The 18,718-nt window shown below is 42.5% G+C and overlaps 6 protein-coding genes across 6 annotated transcripts; 3 read left to right on the forward strand and 3 right to left on the reverse strand. All coding sequences in view use genetic code 12, as the record gives it.

Annotated features, from left to right (window-relative positions):
* Positions 1-459: 459 nt before the first annotated feature.
* On the reverse strand, positions 460-2,197 carry RJT20DRAFT_130423 (asparagine--tRNA ligase). Its single transcript, XM_064917737.1, has one exon. The coding sequence runs from the start codon at positions 2,064-2,066 to the stop codon at positions 534-536; it is 1,533 nt and encodes a 510-aa protein (XP_064772422.1). The 5' UTR covers positions 2,067-2,197; the 3' UTR covers positions 460-533.
* Positions 2,198-2,728: 531 nt separating this feature from the next.
* On the forward strand, positions 2,729-3,940 carry RJT20DRAFT_130424 (histidinol-phosphatase). The gene has a single exon (XM_064917738.1). The coding sequence runs from the start codon at positions 2,737-2,739 to the stop codon at positions 3,892-3,894; it is 1,158 nt and encodes a 385-aa protein (XP_064772423.1). The 5' UTR covers positions 2,729-2,736; the 3' UTR covers positions 3,895-3,940.
* A 624-nt stretch (positions 3,941-4,564) lies between these two features.
* Positions 4,565-6,766, reverse strand: RJT20DRAFT_57962 (proline--tRNA ligase). Its single transcript, XM_064920803.1, has one exon. It carries the CDS (start codon positions 6,663-6,665, stop codon positions 4,599-4,601), a length of 2,067 nt encoding a protein of 688 aa, XP_064772424.1. The 5' UTR covers positions 6,666-6,766; the 3' UTR covers positions 4,565-4,598.
* A 2,588-nt stretch (positions 6,767-9,354) lies between these two features.
* Positions 9,355-11,776, forward strand: DED81 (asparagine--tRNA ligase). The gene has a single exon (XM_064917739.1). The coding sequence runs from the start codon at positions 9,744-9,746 to the stop codon at positions 11,400-11,402; it is 1,659 nt and encodes a 552-aa protein (XP_064772425.1). The 5' UTR covers positions 9,355-9,743; the 3' UTR covers positions 11,403-11,776.
* An 890-nt stretch (positions 11,777-12,666) lies between these two features.
* On the forward strand, positions 12,667-14,448 carry ARG4 (argininosuccinate lyase). The gene has a single exon (XM_064920804.1). The coding sequence runs from the start codon at positions 12,844-12,846 to the stop codon at positions 14,239-14,241; it is 1,398 nt and encodes a 465-aa protein (XP_064772426.1). The 5' UTR covers positions 12,667-12,843; the 3' UTR covers positions 14,242-14,448.
* RJT20DRAFT_57976 (uncharacterized protein) lies at positions 14,449-16,065 on the reverse strand. The gene has a single exon (XM_064920805.1). The coding sequence runs from the start codon at positions 15,808-15,810 to the stop codon at positions 14,656-14,658; it is 1,155 nt and encodes a 384-aa protein (XP_064772427.1). The 5' UTR covers positions 15,811-16,065; the 3' UTR covers positions 14,449-14,655.
* Positions 16,066-18,718: the final 2,653 nt, after the last annotated feature.

Here is an 18,718-nt window from a genome sequence, read left to right on the forward strand (position 1 = left end):
GTTGCATAATAGTCGTATTGCATAACACTTCAGTGGCAACCAAGAGACATATACTAATCTTTGGCCAAATGTAGTAGTGCCGAAGCATTATATGGGTCAGAAAGAAAACACTAATCGGGTTGTAATTCACTGGGAGGCTTGTCAAATGGATGTTGGGAAGTTCATTTAGGCTGACAAATTTGGAACCTGCTTGTGATCTTTTTTTTGCAACCGAATATGAAGACGAGCTGTACAACTTGGACTTGGAGACACCATGAGTGATTTAAGGATATCATGGGAGTATAACTGGTGGCAAATATACTTCTATGGAAAGCAGTAGAATTAGAAAGAGACATGTTCAAGAAAAGATCCATAAACGAAATATGACAGTTACTTTGAGCAAACCCCGAGAGAATTTGTTGAGCAAATGTTGAGCAACTGCATTACTTTTGCCCGTCATACTCCTTCGGGATGAAATCTGTAGTTTTAGACGTCTATTCGTTACTATGTACATGTTTTTTTTAGATCTTTATATAGAAAGTACTTCTACCATATTAACATTGACACGATTCTGGAACTCTTGGGAATGGAATCACGTCCTTGACATTCTCCATAGCAGATAAGTAGGCTATCAAACGTTCAAAGCCCATACCAAAACCTCCATGTGGAACGGTACCATTAATTCTCGTGGACAAATACCACTGCATGTCCTCTATGTTCATGTCCCTTCTCTTCATTTCAGCAATTAAATTTTCATAGTTGTGTTCCCTCATTGACCCTCCTACAAGCTCTCCGATTTCTGGGAGAATCAAATCGTAGCATGCCACAGTAGGTCTTGCGGGATCGAAGTTCTTGGACTTCGGCATGTAAAATGGCTTCTCGCCGGAAGGATAGTCTGTGATAAACAATGGTGACTTAAAGTGCTCGCCAGCTAACCACTTTTCATGAGGAGTTTGAATGGAGTCACCCCATTGCAAGCGATTCTTCAGTCTGCCTTTATTCATGACTCTGTTGATAATTTCAATTGCCTCAGTATAAGTAATTGACGGCCATTTTTCTTCGCTTAAGATGCTGTTCCACCTTCCTTTCATGATTTCTATGTCCTCTTTTTTAAATCTTGATCCGATTAAGTCTACGGCACCACCAGTGGTCAAACTATCTTCGGCTTTGGCAACCAAGTCTTTTGTGACGTATCTAATCATTTCTTCTGTGAATGCAGTTAATTGCTCCAAGTCATCAATGTAGCAAATTTCGGCCTCTAACATCCAAAACTCACTCAAATGACGGTTCGTATTGGAGTCTTCTGCTCTGAAGCATGGTGTCAATGTCCAAGCTCTATTTAACGATAATGCTAGCACCTCTAAATGAAGTTGGGTAGAAACCGTCATGTAAGTTGCTTTCCCAAAAAAGTAGTCTTCTGGAGTTTTCTCCTTTCCAATGGGAGCCTTTGTTTTAGCCAAAGATTCTACTACGAATTGCTCTCCTGCTCCTTCACAATCGGAACTGGTGATTAATGGAGGAACCACTTTTACGAAATCTCTGCTATTGAAAAACTCAAAGAACTTTGCTTCCATATAAGAACGGAACCTTAGTATCGAAGCTAGGGTTGAAGTTCTGTGTCTCAAGGTGGGATAGTTCCGTAAGTTCTGGTATGTCGTAGCCTTTTTCTGGATAGGATACAGTTCAGGCACGTCTCCTATTACGCTCAAACTATGGGAAGAGTCGTTAGAATTGTATACCAATTCGTATTCCTGAGTACCCTGAGATTCTACCCATTGCCCTTTTACAGCTATGCTTTGTCCGACTTTCAATTGCAATTTAGAGAACACTTCTAGTGGGTTCTTCACCACAATATTCAAGCTTGAATGGATGGAGCCGTCCGATACGTCTACAAAACCAGCGCTTTTTCCCTGTCGTATAGACCGAATATGTCCCTGAGCAACAACAGTTGAATCTACAGCCGGAGGTTTCACTAAGAGCAACTCTTTAATGGTAGGACTCAAGCCGGTGCCCGAGAGGTATGCTCTTTGGAGCCTTGCCAAAGACAGCAAAGGGCCAGTTTTCGTCACCAGAAGCCGGTTTAACATGGAGAAAATTCGTGGAGCGACGGAAAATAGACGTTAGCTTCCTTCTCAGGTATGTTAATTCGGTATACAGCAGTTCAACCTCTTACAATACAACTCTTTTCACAGCAATAAATGTCATTTTTCATTCTCTGATCCATACGATTTTTTTGGCAGCTTCTGAAAAAAAAAGCCCAGTTCCGGGGTACAGAGTCGTAGATCCGGTGGAACTAACAGACTGCAAAACCCTTGGAAGTGGGATAAGCTACATATTAAATAACGTATGATTATGCTATATTTCTCGATACTGCTTGTAATATCCTGCTGGTGCATATGTAGGTATGACATAATATTACAAGAAGGTTGTTTTGACGTATATTCTCGATGTAATTGAAGAGTCTATGGAAGTGTATTTTGGAGGTGTATATGCTAGTGAAGATGGGTGTGAGTTGTAGGGACGAGAGAAGAGTAAGGAACCCACTTGAAATAGGCTCAATTAAAGAATAAATGCATTAAAAATAGGGCCCTGTTTAATGGAAGCTTTATATCTATAAGCTTTATATGTGATTGAATTCCAACCAAGCAAAGTAATAATACCACTTACGACTTACTCCATGAAAGATCTCTCCTGCATCTCGAAATCGACCTGGTTAACCGCTAAAGTATGAACATTTTAGCAATATACTTTTGCTAAATGCATTCTTCTTCATTGACTCTTTCTCCTGGAAAAGTGCTGATACTGAACTACCACAGTGTCGAGACATTGAAGTGTAGTCATCGAAGAATATACTTCTACAACTGCCAAAAGAAGGGGTCTCTACTAGATATCAAAGGATCCGTCTTCCGTCCCCACAGAATGCATTCTCACCATTCTCATAGCGGTGACTACGTCTCTCATGCTTCCGACAGTTTGGACTCTATAGTCGAATTGGCTGCTTCCAAAGGGTTTGAAATCTTCTGCTTGACGGAGCATATGCCCCGGTTGGACGCCAAGTTCATATATCCAGAAGAACTGGATAAAAACTACTCCGTTGACCATTTATCCGGTGACTTCGCTCGTTATTTGCAGCATGCCGAAAGATTGCAAAATCAGTATAATTCCCATTCCAGCAATGCCCAGAAGCATGGAATGAAGTTAATTATCGGGTTTGAGGTCGAGGGGATAGACGAGAGTCACATCTCCTATGCCAAGGGCTTGCTTTTACAGAATAAGGTGATAAATATGACTGTTGGTTCTGTTCATTTCGTTCACCAGATACCAATTGACTTTTCACCAGAACAATGGTTGGAAGCAAGAGAAGCCACTAAGGAGAAGACAACAAGAGCTCTATTCAGAGACTACTTCGAGCTTCAATATAAGGTGATCACGGGGTTGAAGCCCCAAGTCGTTGGTCATTTCGATTTGATCAGGTTACTTCAACCAAAAGACGAAGTTGACCCTGAAACTGGCAAGCTTGTGAAGGACATCGATATAGAAAAAGAATGGCCAGAAGTATGGACTTTGATAGTCAGGAACATCCAAGAAGTTGCCAGTTATGGAGGGTTATTTGAGCTCAATTCGTCCGCCATACGAAAGGGCTGGGATACTCCATATCCCAAGAAAGACATCAGTAAAGCTATTATAGAACATGGAGAAGCAAGGTTCTGTCTTTCCGATGATTCCCATGGACTCAAGCAAGTGGGATTGAACTTCCATAAGACTTGGAAGTATGTCACCGACGACCTTCAATTGGAATGGATTTACCGTCTTGATTTGGATGAGAATAACCAGACGATTGTGAAGAAAGAAGCTGTGAAGAAGCTCAGTGAATCGGACTTCTGGAAGCAGTATGAGGTGGTGGAGGGAGTATAAGGAGGAGGAGTATAAGGAGGAGGAGGAGGAGGAGGAGGAGGAGGAGAAGAAGAAGAAGGAAAGTGGGCGAGAGCTCAGTGGACGACATCATTGGATAGACTTCATTAGATTTCAATGGACTTTTTCGACTCATTGGACTCATTCGACTCATTGCACTCATAGGCTTCATTAAACCTCATTAAACATCATTACACCTCATTACACCTCAATGAAAGACACTACCATCTTCCGGTTAAAAGCAAATATCACTAACAGATTCCATTGATATAAACCACAGCTGAACGTTCTTTCATTGACATCTTTATAAACTAATAGAATTAATATAAAGAAATAGACTAGACTCCTACTACGAATTGTCACTTATATCTTTGTTAAACCTTCAGTCTTTATCCTCTCTTGGAAAGCGATATCAACCAGTTCAATTATGATCATTATGACCATTATGACCATTATACAATTACAAACTTCATGGAGTTATCTCAACCATATTCTTATCTCAATGAAGTTCTTGACTTAATGAAGTTCTTAGCTCAACCATGTCTTCCTTCTACAACTTCAACTACTGCTACCCATTTACTACCCACTTCCATGCTTCTACACTCCCCACTTCTATGTTATTCCAGTTCATTACGCTAACTAACTATCAGACATTCATTATTATAATTACAGGATAAAGACCATGGATCAAAACAACCCATCTTCGTCTAATAAGATCTACCAAACATACAGTAGGTAATGGCCTTTCTGTCACATCTGACACACTTCTGGTCAGCCTTCAAAGGTGGCTGCTCGTTAGGAATACACAACGACTTGGCACCCATGGATGGAGCCTTCTCGTCAACTTCCTCTTCTTCACCGTCGTCCTTGGTAGCAGACGAATCCTTGATATCGTCCTCACACTCGGCAACTCCACACCATGGCGAAAGAATGACGTTCTTGGCGTTCAATGCTGGAACAAAGTCCTTCCACTCGTCTACAATGACACGGTGCTCGTCGAAGTCCTTACGGGCATTCTCCAACAATTCCTTTTGCATTTGAACCAAGATCTCTGGGATTCTCTTCTCCAACTCAGCCAACTTAACGGTGTACTTAGCGGAGTTGTCACGTCTGACAACGGTGACTTGCTCCGAGGTCAAGTCCTTAGGACCGAACTCAATACGCAATGGAACACCCTTCAACTCCCATTCAGCGAACTTCCATCCTGGAGTGTAGATGTCTCTGTAGTCTCCAATGGCTCTAACGTCAGCATCCTTCAATCTCTTCTCGATGGACTCGGCACCTTCGTTGATAGCCTTTCTGACCTCGTCGGTGGTCTTGCTGGTCAAGCCAACTGGGATAACAACGGCTTGCGTTTGAGCCACTCTTGGTGGCAACACCAAACCCTTGTTGTCGGAGTGAGTCATCACCATGACACCAATGACTCTGGTGGACAAACCCCAAGAGTTCTGGTAAGCAAACACTCTTGGCTTGTCGGCACCTTCTGGGTTTTCCACAGAGATGTTGAACATCTTGGAGAAGTTCTGGCCCAAGTGGTGAGAAGTGGCACCTTGGATACCTCTACCGGTGGCACCAATGAAACCTTCAACTGTGGTGGTGTAGTCACCACCAGCAAACTTCTCGTTCTCAGTCTTTCTACCCTTGACGACTGGAACAGCAAGCAATTCCTCGTAAACACCAGCGTATAACTCGAGGATTTGGTCGACTTCAGTAGCAGCTTCTTGTTTGGTCAAGTGAGCAGTGTGGCCCTCTTGCCACAAGAACTCTCTTGTTCTCAAGAATGGTTGTGGGTGCTTGAACTCCCATCTGACCACCGAATTCCACTGGTTCAATTTGAGAGGCAAGTCACGATGCGAACGGATCCACTTGGAGTAGTATGGATACATAACGGTTTCCGAGGTTGGTCTAATGGCGATGTGCTCGTCCAATTCCGACGAACCAGCACGTGTGACCCAAGCGACTTCTGGAGCAAAACCCTCGATGTGGTCCTTTTCTTTCTCCAAAACTCTGGCAGAAACGAACATAGGGAAGTACGAGTTCTGGACACCCATCTTCTTGATTCTGGCGTTGAACCAGTCCTGGATTTCTTCCCACACGGCATAGGAGTTTGGTCTTAAGATGTAACATCCAGAAACGTCGTAATAGTCCAACATTTCACCCTTTACTACGACCTGAGAGTACCAGGATGAGAAATCTTTGGCCTTATCGACGGTAATACCAATCAACTTGGCATCTTCCAACTTAGCATCGTTTTTGGACGATTTGGTGTCCTTCTTGGTGTCTTTCTTGACGTCTTTTGCATCCTTTGTAGGAGCAGAAGCCAATTGTTGGCTAGAAAAGTCCACAGGAATGAGCTCAATTCCGGTGGAAATCAAGAACTCATTGATGGTCTTGGCTGGGAGAGCAGCCTTGGACGATTCGGTGGACAATTCCAACACTTCTTCGTCTTTGGCGTTGACGATAAGCTCGTCAATGACGATTTTAATCTTACCCGCAAGGCTCTTGTTCAAGGAAGCGATAGAAACCTCCTTTGCCGAGGTGGAAAAAAACTGTTGTACGAGTTCGTCCGTGGCCAAACGAGGTTCTTTGACCCCAGCAGCTTTGGCAATGGCCGGAGCTGGAGTCTGGGTCGAGTGTAAGGCAAAGACTAGAATTGGGATTGGAGTAGCCGTTTTCGCAGTCTTTGGCTTGAAAACAAGGGTCTTTGTGGCGGTTGCCGATTCTGCGGCCACGGTGGCCAAGGATAACGCGGCCAAGGATTGTTCTAAGGCCATTTGGGTGAGATTTCTGTGAGTTTAAGCCGTTTTTAATGGAGAAGAAGAAGGAGAAAACCGTTTGAAAAATCGAGTTTGAAATTTTTGGTGATATGAAAAAAGTGTAAGCTGTAAAATGGGTGGTGTAATGTGTAATGTGTAATCTGTTATTGTGAGGGAGTGTGTAAAGTAGGTGGTGGTATGTGCAGGGTGGTGATATGTGATGTGTGATGTGATGTCTGCAGGAATGTATTTGTCTATCGATGTACTGTACTCTGTGGGGTGGTACTCTATGGAGGATAGTACTCTTATGATGTTCTCTGTTATCTGTGTGATGTTCTCTGTGAGATGTTGTCTTGTGATGTTCACTATCTCACTGTCTTTCTCTTATCTCTCTATTCGTTTAGTTAGTTAGGAAGAAAGATAAAAAAAAAAGATGTTCACAGATCTGTGGGATGTGATGTGAGATGTACTCTGTGTGATGTTCTCTGCTAGCTGTGAGAGGTACTCTATGGGATGTGATCTGTGAAGTACTCTTGTGATCTGTGATGTGCTCTTGTGATCTGTGATGTGAGATGTGCACTCTGTGGGATTTTGGTGTACTTTGTTGGATGTTCTCTCGTGTTCTCTCTCGGATGTAATGTGGGATGTGCACACTCTATAAATGTGTAATGTCAGACGAGCTGTAGAGAGGTTGAATGAGTAGTGGTGTGTAAGACAATGGTGAAGTTGTATTATGGGATGTCAGATAGTATGTAGTTAAGAATGTGATGAAGTGGGAGTGAGTGGGAGTGTAAAATGTGGTATTGCAGTTAACTATGTGGATTCTATTTGAATTATAGTCAACTATGTGGATTCTCTTGGTGTGTAGTCAATTAATAGTCAGAATTGATCTATTTCAATTGGACTTAAGTAATCGATGTTGTAGTATATGAATTATAGTCAACTATTTGAATTGTAGTCAATTATGATGTCAATTATTACTCAACTATTTGAATTGTGGTCAACTATGTTAACGGTTAATGTCAAGTACAGGGTACAAATCAGTGCAAGATATAAGATGTGGGGTTTGCTGTGTAAGAGTGATTTTTATGTATGTGAATAAATTAGTTTCTTATAGGATCCCTATTTGTTTGACTGTTTGATATATGTGATATCCTCTTGAATTATGGTAAGTAAAGATTCCCTTTCATGATAGCATGGGGGGAACTGGCTCTATTTATTTCAATTCTATTTAATGTATATATTTTATGTATATGTATTTTACCCACAGGTGTTCATATTACATTAAATGACTCAGATAGGTCTTACTCTCTGGTTAACCATCACAGAATGGGCATGGTTCGGCACACATTGGAGACTCATAGGCTTGGAAGTGAAACTTGCTGAAAGCTGCAAAATTTGAAGATGATAACAGCGCTACCAGCCTCAGCCGTATCACTCCATTACAATAGGATGAGTCAATGGAGGGTGATGACAATTGCAGGGATAGATAAGATGAAAGTGAATAATACTGGACCAGGGCAACAGTAACTACTGTCAATTAGAAATTAGTGTTACAACATTTGGTTATTAGTCAAGTTACTTGTTAGAGATAAATGTGGCCATGAACTGGCATAATTACTCATAAGGATTATCTATCACAACGACTAGTCATAGTTTCCTGCCATAGAAACAGCCACAGTTGCCAGGCACCGTTACCACTCACAACTACAGTCATAACTACCAATCACAACTACCAGTCACAACTACCAGTCACAACTACCAGTCACTATTAACAGTTACCACTCACAATTAACAGTTACAACTACCACTCACGCCTATACTTTCTCTGCTATTTGCGGCTTTATTGGCACTGACAAAATCTTGAACTAATATAGCAAGTCACAGCGATCTTGAAGGGTTCCTATCCTTCTAGTAGGGGTGTCATTATCACCAATTGATAACATCTTTAGTATGTTTCTCTGAGTCATTGGGTATTTCATCTTAACAATTTACTTTTTTGGGGCAATTTCTTGCTCAGGGGCATATGATCTGAATTGAACTTCGTCTACAATTCCTGCCAGTCTACGTAATCTTTGGCAAAGTGAGGAGCATAGGATACCTACAAATTTCAATCGAACACTTGAAAATTATCGCGACCCTATCACAACCCTTTCACCACCGTCTCCACGATACAAAGGTATGATTTTCTTTTCTTATTTGTTATCCGAGTTTGACAAAAAGAGCTATCTAGTTAACAAAAATTTCTATGAAGTTTTTTCATAAAAGTGTACCCACCTCCCCTTCGTCTTTTTGCAGTTTTTTCCCATCCACCTCCCATCCACCTCCCACCTACCACCTCTCTCCTATCCAAGACTCTCCCAACTACCTCCCCCTCCTCCCCTTCCTCCCCTTCCTCCCCTTCCACCAACCACCTCCCTCCCCCTCCTCATTTTGCAGCTTTCTCCCATCCACCTCTCTCCCTGTACATACCATACCCCCTTCATAGCCATATCACTTATCACCCCACTTCCACACAGGACATCAGTCACCTCTCACTTCTCCTGTCACCTCAGCCATTTAAAAATTATGACTCAAATCGGTTCATTGTGAGTGAGATGTTTTTTCTCGTTCTCTTTTCTCGGTAATTTACTCACTTTCTCATTAATTTACTCGTACTCATTCACTTTCTCACTAATTATTCTATCACTCTCTCTCTTTTTCTCTTTTCCTCACTAAAGTGTCTCATTCTCTCTCTCTCTCTCTCTCTCTTTCTCACTATTTGACTCATTCTTATTGACTTCCTCCCTAATTTCCCTCTCTCCTCCATCCTCCTCTTTCTCTTTGTTCAGTCACCACCACTACCGCTATGACACATTCACTATTTCCATCTCACATCTTACATATTACACCTCTTACACCTCACACACACATCACTCCCCCCATACCTATAAATACGCACCTCACTTCCCCCCTCAGTAATCCTCAGCCCACTAATCTTCAACTTTTCAACTTTTCAAATTTCAGAAAATCCTGAAAATCCTGAAAAACTACAATTTCAACCACTCTTTTCTCCCCAAAAGACAAGGAAAAAAGTCCCTAAAACATCCCCTGATCATGTCCAAAGTCTACGTCAACGAAAAGACGGGTGCTGACAGCACTGACGCCGCTGGAAGCGAAGAAAAACCCTTCCAAACGCCTGCTTACGCTCTCTATACTCAGCCAGAAGCCGTCGTCTACGTGTATAAGCAAGTGGAAGATTCCGAGGAATTCGCCTACGCAGAAATCTCCGCTTCCGCCTTGAAGAAGGCCAAGAAGGGTGCTGAAGGGCTCAAGAAGAAATTGGAAAAGGCCGCCAAACAAGAAGAGGAAAACAAGAAGAGAGCCGAAGAGAGCTCTAAGAAGTTAGCTGAATTGGACTTGATTAAGATCTCCGAAGACGAGTCTTTGCCAAAAGCTAAGAAAATTAAGATCAGAACCGTCCAGAACAACTTGGAAACAAGAGTCGCCGTTCAAGGTTGGATCCACCGTTTGAGATTACAAAAAGGTGTTGCTTTCATCACCTTAAGAGACGGTACTGGTTACATCCAGGCTGTTCTCTCTGGAGACTTGGCCAAGGCCAGAACCACCCAGGAATTGACGATAGAATCTACCGTTGTCATCAAGGGTGTCATCAGTAAGCTTCCAGAAGGAAAGTCCGCTCCAGGAGGTGTAGAATTGAAGGCTGACTACTACGAAGTAGTTGGTTTGGCTCCATCAGGAGATGAGGCTTTCACCAACAAGGTGCAAGAAAACGCAGACCCATCTCTTTTGTTGGACCAACGTCACTTGGCTTTGAGAGGAGAGGCCTTGTCCTCCGTCATGAAGGTCAGAGCTGCATTGTTGAGAGCTATCAGAAGATTCTTCCAAGAAGAAGGTCTCTTAGAAGTCACCCCACCATGTATGGTGCAGACCCAGGTCGAAGGTGGTTCTACCTTATTCAAGATGGACTACTACGGCGAGGAAGCATACTTGACCCAATCGTCCCAATTGTACTTGGAAACCTGTTTGCCAGCTCTTGGTGACGTCTACTGTGTCCAAGAGTCTTTCCGTGCCGAAAAGTCTCACACAAGAAGACACTTGTCTGAATACACCCACATCGAGTCCGAATTAGCATTTATAGAATTTGACGACTTGTTGTCACACTTAGAGCGCCTTATTACTACCACCGTGGGCTATGTCCTTGAGGACCCAGAAGCCGGTCCATTGATCCAGCAATTGAACCCTGGCTTTGTTGCTCCAAAGATGCCTTTCAAGAGAATGGAGTACATTCACGCTTTGGACTGGTTGAACGAGCACGGCATTCCAAACGAGGATGGCGAGAAGTTCAAGTTCGGTGATGACATTGCCGAAGCCGCTGAGCGTAAGATGACCGACACCATTGGTGTTCCAATCTTGTTGATCCGTTTCCCAGTCGAGATCAAGTCCTTCTACATGCAGAAGTGTAAGGATGACCCAAGAGTCACTGAGTCTGTTGATGTGTTGATGCCAAACGTCGGTGAAATCACCGGTGGATCCATGAGAACTTACGATTACGATGAGTTGCTTGCTAGTATCAAGAGAGAGAACTTGGACTTGGATTCTTACTACTGGTTCACTGACCAAAGAAAGTACGGTACCTGTCCTCACGGTGGTTACGGTTTGGGTACTGAGAGAATCTTGGCTTGGTTATGTGACAGATTCACTGTTAGAGATTGTTCCTTATACCCAAGATTCACTGGAAGATGTAAGCCATGATTGGGCGAGTATGCTCGAGGTTGTAGATACTTATTTAATGATGTATAAATAAATGTACAAAGAAGAAATGCGTGTGTATGATCTGATGGAGTTTTTGAGTAATTGAAAACATGGCATAATGAATTCTTGAAGATAGTTAGCATGAAAATAGCATCTTGAAGGTAGTTAGGACGAACATAGTATCTTGAAGTGCTTATGTTATAAGGGCAATGATACGAGCTTGTTTGAGCCATAGGAAGTTAAAACTGAATGACTTTTCTGCTATTTTGTATGAAGTATTTGCTTGCAACACATTTTATCTAATTTCCCGTTTTCCTCAAGCAAATATAACAGTACTAACTCTATTCTTTAACTCCTTAACACTTTATCACTGCAACGCTTCAGCTTTAACTCTTAACACTTTAACACTTTAACACTTTAACGCTTTAACACTTTAACATTTCAATTCTTCAATACTCAATACTTCAGCATAGAATAATGCAACACCATACGAAAACTTATTGTTGGAGTGTAAGTAAAGGGAGTAGCTGGCTTCCTTTCCAACTGGCTCCTCGAGCTTTTTTCCAATTGACACTAACTAGCTTCTGACAGACGGACTTCCAACTACTTGCTACCATTAACAAACCATCGAAGACAAACCAATCTCCTCTTCTAACACCACTCTGACTACGTTGTGCTGTTATCCTGAGCTTATACTACTGCCCCTCCTCCAATTCTTCCTCGTCCTTTGCTATTTCCTCTCTAACCCCTCCTCCTCCAACTCCACCTCCTCCAACACGTCCTCCTACTCTAACTCCTCTAACTCCCCCTTTCCTCCACCAAACACAATTTTGCACCCAAAAATGGAGGACTGCAGATACCACCACACTTAATATAATGCCATTACCACTACCATGACTAACAGTACACTAATAAGAATCTTCAACTTTACGTGACCAGCAGTATATCTACTAGATCTCTTCTTCTATACCTATAATACCCTCTAATCCTTCCTTCTCCTTCTCCTTCTCCTTATCCTCATTATCATCATCCCCACCACATTCATATCCAATTTGACTACCCCCATTTTTGCACGCCTCATGTCTAATATAACTTTAAATACTGCGTCACGGATGTTATTATGACTCAACGGTCGTGTCCCCGCGCCAAATTCCCAATTAGGCAACCGCCAGTGAAAAATTTGCTAAGCGCGGTGATGAATCTTTTGTCAGTCGAGGGAAGTGAAATATTTCAGTTGAAGTGATGTTCTTCTTTCTATTGAAGTGGTTGCAGTAGTGTATTTTCTTCCATTGAGTAAGTGAAAAGTCTCCGAATCGGACCAGGATTGAATTGTGACAGTTTTATCCGCAAGAAATCGACGTATAACTGGACTTGTTCGTACAGTTTATAGTGTTTTACCAGAAATCTCTTATTACACAGAAATTCAATATATTCAAACACAATGGCTTCTGAACAACCTGCTGAAAACAGATTATGGGGTGGTAGATTCACCGGTGCTTCCGACCCATTAATGGACTTGTACAACGCCTCGTTGCCTTACGACAAGATCATGTACGACGCCGATTTGACTGGAACCAAGGTCTACACCGAAGGTTTGAACAAGCTTGGCTTGATCACCACCGAAGAACTCGCTGAAATCCACAAGGGTTTGGAGCAAATCAGACAGGAATGGAAAGACGGCAAGTTCGTCGAAAAGCCTGGTGATGAGGACATCCACACTGCTAATGAAAGAAGATTGGGTGAAATAATAGGTAAGCACATTGCTGGTAAGGTCCACACTGGTAGATCCAGAAACGACCAAGTTGCTACCGACATGAGAATATACGTTCGTGAGAACTTGACCAAGTTGTTGGAACAGCTTGCTGCTTTCATCAAGACCATCTTGTACAGAGCCGAGAAGGAAATTGACGTGTTGATGCCTGGTTACACTCATTTGCAAAGAGCCCAACCTATTAGATGGGCCCATTGGTTATCCATGTATGCTACCTACTTCACTGAGGACTACAAGAGATTGAAACAAATCTTGGAAAGAGTCAACCAATCTCCATTGGGTTCCGGTGCTTTGGCAGGTCACCCATACGGTATTGACAGAGAATTCTTGGCTCAAGGTTTAGGATTCGAGGCTCCAATTGGTAACTCTTTGACTGCCGTCAGTGACCGTGACTTTGTGGTTGAGACCTTATTCTGGTCCACACTTTTCATGAACCATATCTCTCGTTTCTCCGAGGATTTGATCATCTATTCCACTGCTGAATTTGGCTTTGTTCAATTAGCTGATGCTTACTCTACTGGTTCTTCATTGATGCCGCAAAAGAAGAACCCAGACTCGTTGGAATTATTAAGAGGTAAGTCTGGTCGTGTTTACGGTTCGTTATCTGGTTTCTTGATGTCTATCAAGTCTATTCCTTCCACTTACAACAAGGATATGCAAGAAGACAAGGAGCCATTGTTCGATGCTTTGACCACTGTTGAGCACTCCATCTTGATTGCTACCGGTGTCATTTCCACCTTAGCTATCAACAAGGAGAAGATGGAGGGAGCCTTGACCATGGACATGTTGGCCACCGACTTGGCTGATTACTTGGTTAGAAAGGGTGTTCCTTTCAGAGAGACTCACCACATCTCTGGTGAGTGTGTCAGAGCAGCTGAGGAGTTGAAGTTATCTGGAATTGACAAGTTGTCTTTGGCTCAATTCCAAAAGATCGATGCTAGATTCGGCGACGACGTCATTGATGTGTTTGACTTCGAAGTCTCTGTTGAGAGAAGAGATGCCACTGGTGGTACTGCCAAGTCTGCTGTTCGTAAGCAATTGGCTAACTTGGCCAGCAAGTTGCAGTAATGGTCACCGAAGAACGTTGATAAAAACAACTAATTAAACTATATAACTACATACTAATTTAATCTACTATTTGTGTTCCAAATTTACTCATTCGGCTTCTACTTTTTGGTATGTTCGAGATTGCTGATTTCTATAACTATGTCCGTAATTATATATTACAATTAAAATAGGTTACACCCGTGTTCCACCCGTGGCAAGCGTTTATCAGGCTGGTAATACTTAATCCTGAAGGTATTATGTGACCATTTTCTGTCTGTTATGTTTGCTGAAGCAAGTCTCGAATCTTTACCTCAGATTTTGCAGCAATTGGGGGTATTATTCTCCCACATTCTGGCGCTTTATGCAATGTTTCTATTTGTTTCCCCATGGACCTAACGAATTCCCCTCTCATTTCCGTCTCATTCCCTCACCCTTTCAGCCCTTCTGGCTGGCAACTGCCCTGGGACTCAGAGGAGACAGAGGAACGCTTCCCTGCCCTCCGTTGGAATTGGAGTGGGAGAACACGGCCTTGCCCTTGAGTTTCAGCAATGTTCTTCCCAATCTTTTCGATTTGCTGCGTTCCACCTGGGAATCGCTGCAGCTCCGCATCGCTGCGGGCTTGCATCTCTGACTTTCCTCCAAGAACTCTCCCTGGGGACAGAACTTGGCAAGAAGACTCTTTGAAGACTCTGGCAATAAGTCGGGGTCTGCAAAAATTGAGCTTTGCACGCTGGCTGCAACATCGTTTTTCTCGTTATCGCTAGCGAGCTCGTCTTCCAGTTGGTCGGGAGTATCGCCGAGAAAGTCTCTTACATCGATGGTTTTCTTCCTTCTGATGGAGTCCGAGCGGCGGATTCTTTCGAGATACGACGACGAGTGGGATAACGTCGAAACCCGCGAAAAATTGCCCGAGCTATTGGTACTCTTTTCAGTGCTGGAAGGGATGATATCCCAGCCCTCTGTATAGCTTGGGGCGATCGCGGTACTACAGTTACCGCCAACAGTTCCAGAATTACCTCCAGATGCAGCTTTTTTCCAGCAACAGCCCCGTCTTCTACTGGCCTCGCTCTCCATGAAATACTTGCTGTTAGGGCAAGTCGCAGGGGCCACAGGGGGCTCTTTAGTGAGAGTCGCACCGGTGCTGTAGTACGAGCCATAGCCGTTAACGAGACCATTCGATGAAGAGCTGCTGGAGGAAGTGGTGGGGACAAGAGGGGCACTTTCACTCAAACGTCTCTGGAATTCGTCCGAAGCTTCGGTGACCCTATCCAAATCAATGGGAGAAGCCATTTGCTGCTGGGGGTTGTAGCCCGCCTTCTTGGGCAGCATAGGCGACTCGGGAGGGGTGGGAAATGAGCCCTTACGAGAAAGACTGAAGTATGAGTCTGTAGTTCCGTTGGATTCCAAGCTGTTGCCGTGTAAGATCACCGAATTGGATCTCTTGTGGGAGTTGCGTCTTGGAAACGATGCTTGTGGGGTCATTGGGGTGGACACAGCGGTCTCGGTGGAAGTATAAGGCTTGGGGGTGCCCTGGGAAGTTCTCCCCGAAGTTGATTTTGCTCCTGGAAGAGTATAATTCAAATTCAACATGGTGGTTGAAGATCTGTGCCGTGGAGGGTATTAGGTTCTTTACTAGGCTACGAAATAGCTATTCTGGGTAGATTTCTATGTCTTCTATTTCTCCAATATCCGTAGTTTTTTCACCCATTTCTCTCTCCACAATATATAAAGAATGGACTTTGAACTATTTATATAACCGGGGCATCTGCAACCCTAGTATAAAAATAGGGTACGGAAATCATTATCACTATTTTCGTGATCTATTCCAATTCTTTTTGAATTATTATTTTCCATGGTTTGCTATCGAGGTAGAGATGTTTGCAAAGCTTAATCCAGAACTGGTATAAAGACAACTGAGGGGCTCGGTATAATCCTGGATACAAATGGATTCAAGGTATGGTTGTGGTGGTTTGGAGATGGGGCTGCATGGTCTTACGTAGAGGAGCTGTGGGGATGACAAACGAAGGTTCAGGTACAGATAATGGTACAGGGGAGGAGGAGGAGGAGAAGAGAAGAGTTGGTACAGAAATTGGTACAGATTACAAGGAACTTGATAGTCCGAAAGAAAGTTCTAGCTGGTTCCTTCGTTGGTGACCGCAAGGCTTTTCAACGAAGGGTGATTTGCAATGATCACAGAATACGGCAACGAAGCGGGTTCGGTATTGCAACGGTAAAAGGTTGATTCGAAATCTAAATACAACAAGCGAAAGTGCCCATCTCTTATCATTGGTGACGTTATTGGCGGGGTCAAAATTCGGTTTATTGAACAGGATTACATCACCATTGTGGGACATCCTTCATAACCCTTTTGTATGCACTAAGGTGGATGATGTTTCATTGTTTCCGTCGGCATAAAAGACGGCTAGTTGTTTTTGTTTAATAATATTCTAAGGAGGGATACTATCAGGATTGGGGCGAGGGCCGTTGGGATGGGAAAAGTCCTATTGACCAAACCACAAACAGCAGGAAGGGGCGTAAATCTGCTTATGGTTACGATCCAGGTAATTAAATAAAATAGGCATTATAGACTTTGCATCATTGCATATTATTGGTTTGTAGAATTGTGGCTAAAAAGAAAGCTTAGTTAGGGTTTTTTTACTTCTACGTCATCTCGAGGGTAATAGCATAGACTACAGTGTAAATGCAATGGAAAATGAAAGAAACAATATAGAAATCTTGTCATGGAAGGGTAGTGAAAAATCTGGTATACCCAAATGATGAAGAATAAAAATAATGTGTAAGGGGTGACGACACCGAATAAGGGATCTTATTCCTATAGATGATACAGAGAGAATTTCATTCTCTTTCGTTACAAGAAATAGTGAATTATGCCCGGTGCAGCCTCTTTCCATTAGACGAAGGACTTTATCTTTGTCTCAGGTTTGATTTTAGCTGCAAGATAGACAAGGCCAGTATTGTCGTGTAGGACCATTGCATTATCAGGTTACGCTTACGCCGATACGATGGTATTTGGATCTTGTGGCTTGTCCTTCCTCTCGCTCTCTCTAACTGTTTACAGGGATGGGTTTAAATTTCAATTTCGTCTTATCTTATGACCCCAGCGGCATTACGGTTCCGCCCCTTACTTTGGAATAAAGAAGACAACGACAAACTGCGATTCTTCGGGGTCTCCTTCTCCAACCCCAGCTTCAGTGTTCACGTTTTTTTATGTTATTGGTCTCTCCAGTGAGAGATGATATTTGATTGCTAAAATGGATCCCGTTTCCAGTATTTTCCATTCTCTTCGAAATGCAAAATAACGTCTTGCAACCATCTGCGTGCGTATTCACTTGCTATTTTTGGAAGGGGTAAAAAAATCATGATACTTATTTTTTGGTTATTTTTTGCTTACTTTTTGTTTATTATTTTTCATATTTTTCATGTTTTTCATGTTTTTCATGTTTTTCATGTATTTTCAATATCTTTTCAAGATTAGCTGTTGTGCATTATGTGCTTTTCTTTGCAAAATATGCTTTTCTGTGCACATTCAGTGCTTTCTGTGCAAATTCGATGAGTTCTGTTCTGTGTTTATCTTGCATGGGGGGTTTCCCCAGAATATAAAAAAGAAAGGGTGCGAAATTCGCATATGAGGGGAACGGACCCACATTGTTTATCACTGCAATGATGGAAGCAGGAAGGATATTATTTATGGTTTATTGTTTATGGACATGCGCAGTTATGATTGATTACATGTAATTGCATTGGGCATGCACAGCTATCATTGATTGCATGTTTTTGCATTTCTCGCATCACAAGAGAGGGTCTTTTTGTACATGCGCTTATAGTTGTCTTTTAGCGGGTAGAAGACAGTAGTGGGCAGTTTTGTATGGTGTAAACTGGGCTTATACTATACCCAGAACAGATCAGAACAGATCAAAACAGGACACTTTCGGGTAAAATCTGTGGGGAACATGTGGTGATACACACGCTAATACATAACATACATCACATAATAAGCACGCTTAAGCATGTACACACTGTCATTTAGTCATAATCATACTATTTCATACTAAATCATACATACAATCATACTGAATCATACATATCACACACGTGTACATGTATATGTGTATATTCTTATGCTTTGTAACCATATATGAAATACACACTCAAGTACACTCAGACACATTCAAACACACACAGATACACATCTCAGAATGAGAAGTTCACGAGACTTTTTTCCAATCTTCTGTGACTCCGATATCATTCTTACGGATATCGACTCCGAAATGGTCCCCCCACCGTCACTACCACCACCCCACCCAAATCTGGTTCTCACTATTACCTATTGCTTAATTATTTCTTTCTTTTTTTCGCTTCTTCTTTCATAATCGTTTGTTTCATAAACTTTCTGTTTCTCATTTTGTTCTACGTTTTGTTTCACATTTTGTTTCACGTCTTGTTTCACTTTTTTGACTGCCAAATTATCCCAAACCGG

The sequence above is a fragment of the Scheffersomyces xylosifermentans genome, assembly GCF_036884685.1.
Source record: "Scheffersomyces xylosifermentans strain CBS 12540 chromosome Unknown RJT20scaffold_7, whole genome shotgun sequence".
NCBI lineage: Eukaryota > Fungi > Ascomycota > Pichiomycetes > Serinales > Debaryomycetaceae > Scheffersomyces > Scheffersomyces xylosifermentans.